The 3,118-nt window shown below is 41.9% G+C and overlaps 1 protein-coding gene and 1 pseudogene across 1 annotated transcript in view; one reads left to right on the forward strand and one right to left on the reverse strand.

Annotated features, from left to right (window-relative positions):
- EXD1 (exonuclease 3'-5' domain containing 1) overlaps positions 1–3,118 on the reverse strand; it is a 41,045-nt gene that overhangs the window by 17,860 nt on the left and 20,067 nt on the right. The window contains 1 exon segment of the mRNA XM_023514254.1: positions 978–1,064. Within this exon segment, the coding sequence (XP_023370022.1) occupies positions 978–1,064 (87 nt within the window).
- Positions 9–616, forward strand: LOC105887153 (annotated as a pseudogene).

Below are 3,118 nucleotides of genomic sequence, written 5' to 3' on the forward strand. Positions count from 1 at the left end.
TCTTGGGGGCATCTCTCAAGGATGAGGTTTTGAAGATTATGCCAGTGTAAAAACAGACCTGCGCTGGCCAGCGGACCAGGTTCAAGGCGTTTGTTGCCATGGGGGACTACAATGGCCATGTCGGCCTGGGTGTTAAATGTTCCAAGGAAGTAGCCACTGCCATCCTAGGGACCATCATCCTGGCCAAGCTCTCTATTGTCCCAGTGCAGAGAGGCTACTAGGGGAATAAGATCGGCAAGCCTCACCCTGTTCCTTGCAAGGTGATAGGTCACTGTGGCTCTGTGCTGGTACGTCTCATCCCTGCTCCTAGAGGAACTGGCATTGTCTCAGTGCCTGTGCCTAAGTAGCTGCTAATGATGGCTGGGATTGATGACTGCTACACTTCAGCCAGGGGCTGTACTGCCACCCTGGGCAACTTTGCCAAGGCCACTTTTGATGCCATTTCCAAGACCTATAGCTATCTCACTCCTGATCTCTGGAAAAAGACAGTGTTCACCAAGTCTCCTTACCAAGAATTCATTGACCATCTTGTCAAGACCCACACAGAGTCTCTGTGCAGAGGACCCAGGCTCCAGCTGTGGCTATAACATAGGGTTTTTATACAAGAATAAAGTGAATTAAGTCTGTTTAAAAAAAAAAAAAAAAAGAAATGGCGGGGAAAGGGGAGGAGAAAGGGTGATTGGTAAGTTTTCACCTAAGGTGCACAACATAAGGGTACACAGCATACCCACAAGTGATGGGCTCAACTACAACTTGAATTTTACCTAAAAAACACATCTAAAATTAAAAAAAAATAGTTTCAGCTGAAATTCAAAAACTTTTTTAAGTGTAAAAAAAATTAGCCAGGTCTGGTGGTATGCATCTGCAGTCCCAGCTACTCAAGAGGCTAAGGAGCAGGCTCACTAGAGCCCAGGAACACCAGTGCACTACAGCCTGGGTGAGAGAACAATATCCTGTCTCAAAAAAAATCCCTTTACCTGAAGCCAACACAGTTTCCCATGACGACACACATTGGCTCCTTCTGCTGCCACACTTAGGACACTCTGCTTCTTAATGTGGAGCATCTGGTTAGAAAAGGAAGAAAAGGAAAATGTTCCAAGGAATAAATGGTGGCATTATAACATTATGAATAACACAAGTAAATTAGCTGATGATAAAAAAAAGTGGATGTTTTAAACACATAAAATTTGACTAATCCAAAACAGAGGTCTGTTTCACATACACACATAAATCACCACTTGACACTTCTGATTCTCTTTTTGCAAAAATATCCCACAACTGGAAAATAAATCACTCATACCCCAAATGCGAATAAGAATTGAAAACTCAGGCACCTTTTGTTACTTTGAGCTGCTACCAAGGAAAATTCTAATCTTTAGGATGAGATTCCTAATGCAAACTTATGGTATACAACTAACACAGGGCAATTTACTGTACGTGAAGGGAACACATGTTATAGCTAGGTCTCACTGTAACTACTATTAAGAATGACAGCAACAGGCTTGGCGCCCATAACTCAGTGGTTAGGGCACTGGCCACATGCACTGGGGCTGGTGGGTTCAAACCTAGCCTGAGGCTACTAAACAAACAAACAACAACAAAAATTGCCGTGCATTGTGGTCCCAGCTATAAGGGAGGCTGAGGCAAGAGAACTGCTTAAGTCCAAGAGTTTGAGGTTGCTGTAAGCTGTGATGCCACAGTACTCTACAGAGGGTGACATAGTAAAACTGTCTCAAAAAAAAAGAATGACAGAAACAAGGACTCAACAGGTCCCTGAAAGCTTTGGATTCACTAAATTACTCTAAACTGAAACAGGAACACCCTCTTGTCCTTTGATGATCTATAATCTTATCCTATTTCAAATATTATGCAATTCTTTTTTTTTTTGAGACAGAGTATCACTATGTTACCCTCAGTAGAGTGCCATAGCATCACAGCTCACAGCAACCTCAAACTCCTAGGTTTAAGTGATTTTCTTGCCTCAGCCTCCCAAGTACCTGGGACTACAGGTACCTGCCTCAACACCCAGCTATTTTTAGAAACCAAGTCTTGCTCTGGCTTAGGCTGGTCTTAAACCTATGAGCTCAGGCAATCCATCTGCCTTGACCTCCCAGAGTGCTAGGATTACAGGTATGAGCCACTGTACCTGGCCTAATATTATGCAATTCTAAAATCTTTAATCTATAAGCCATAAAAATATATACATGATACAAGATTCTCCCCATTTTACACGTAGGCAAGTTACTTGATAATAGAAGGGCATAGTAATTTACACTAGCACTGTCTTCCTTCAGAGAGCGTAAAGGGTTCTACATTCCAAGTATCTCTCACCAATGATATGAAAAGGGGAGGCTGGGCCCAGCAGCTTACACCTTCATCCTAGCACTCTGGGAGGTCGAGACAGGTGGATGGCTTGAGACCAGCCTGAGCAAGAATGAGACAAGATCCCATCTCTAAAAAACAGCTGGGTGCTATGGTGAACACCTATAGTCTCAGCTACTTGGGAGGCTGAGGCAGAAGGATCACTTTAGCACAAGAGTTTGAGGTTGCTGTGGGCTATGATGAAGCCATAGCACTCTACCCAGGGTGACAAAGTGAGACTCTATCTCAAAAAAAAAAAAGAAAGAAAGAAAGAAAAGAAAAGGGGACTACATTTCACTTTCATCCAAAATAAATAAAAAAAGTTGTAGAATGGGTAACAAAAGCTATATTTCGGCTCAGCACCTGTAGCTCAGCAGCTAGGGTACCAACCACATACCCAGGAGCTGGCTGGTTCAAACCCACCCGGGACCTGCCAAACAATAATGACAACTACAACCAAACGAAGGCTATATTCCCCTAGTGATAAGAATTCTCAACTATTTCTTCAAACTTCTCTAGCACAAGTTCTTACCTCATTTTTTATTGTTGTTGTCATGGACCCTTTAAAAAATCTGTGATAAATAAGATTCTTGTAAAGAATCTTGTAAGAATTCTTACAAGTCTATGATCAAAACTATTATTATAACTCAACTAAGGATCTAAATAGACATTTCTCCAAAGAAATTATACAAATAGCCAGTAAGTTCATGGCAAAATGTTCATCATCATTAACCATAAAAGAAACAGAGATCAAAAC

Source organism: Otolemur garnettii, unplaced genomic scaffold (genome assembly GCF_000181295.1).
Source record: "Otolemur garnettii isolate 467f Iridium unplaced genomic scaffold, OtoGar3 scaffold00050, whole genome shotgun sequence".
Classification (NCBI taxonomy): Eukaryota; Metazoa; Chordata; class Mammalia; order Primates; family Galagidae; genus Otolemur; species Otolemur garnettii.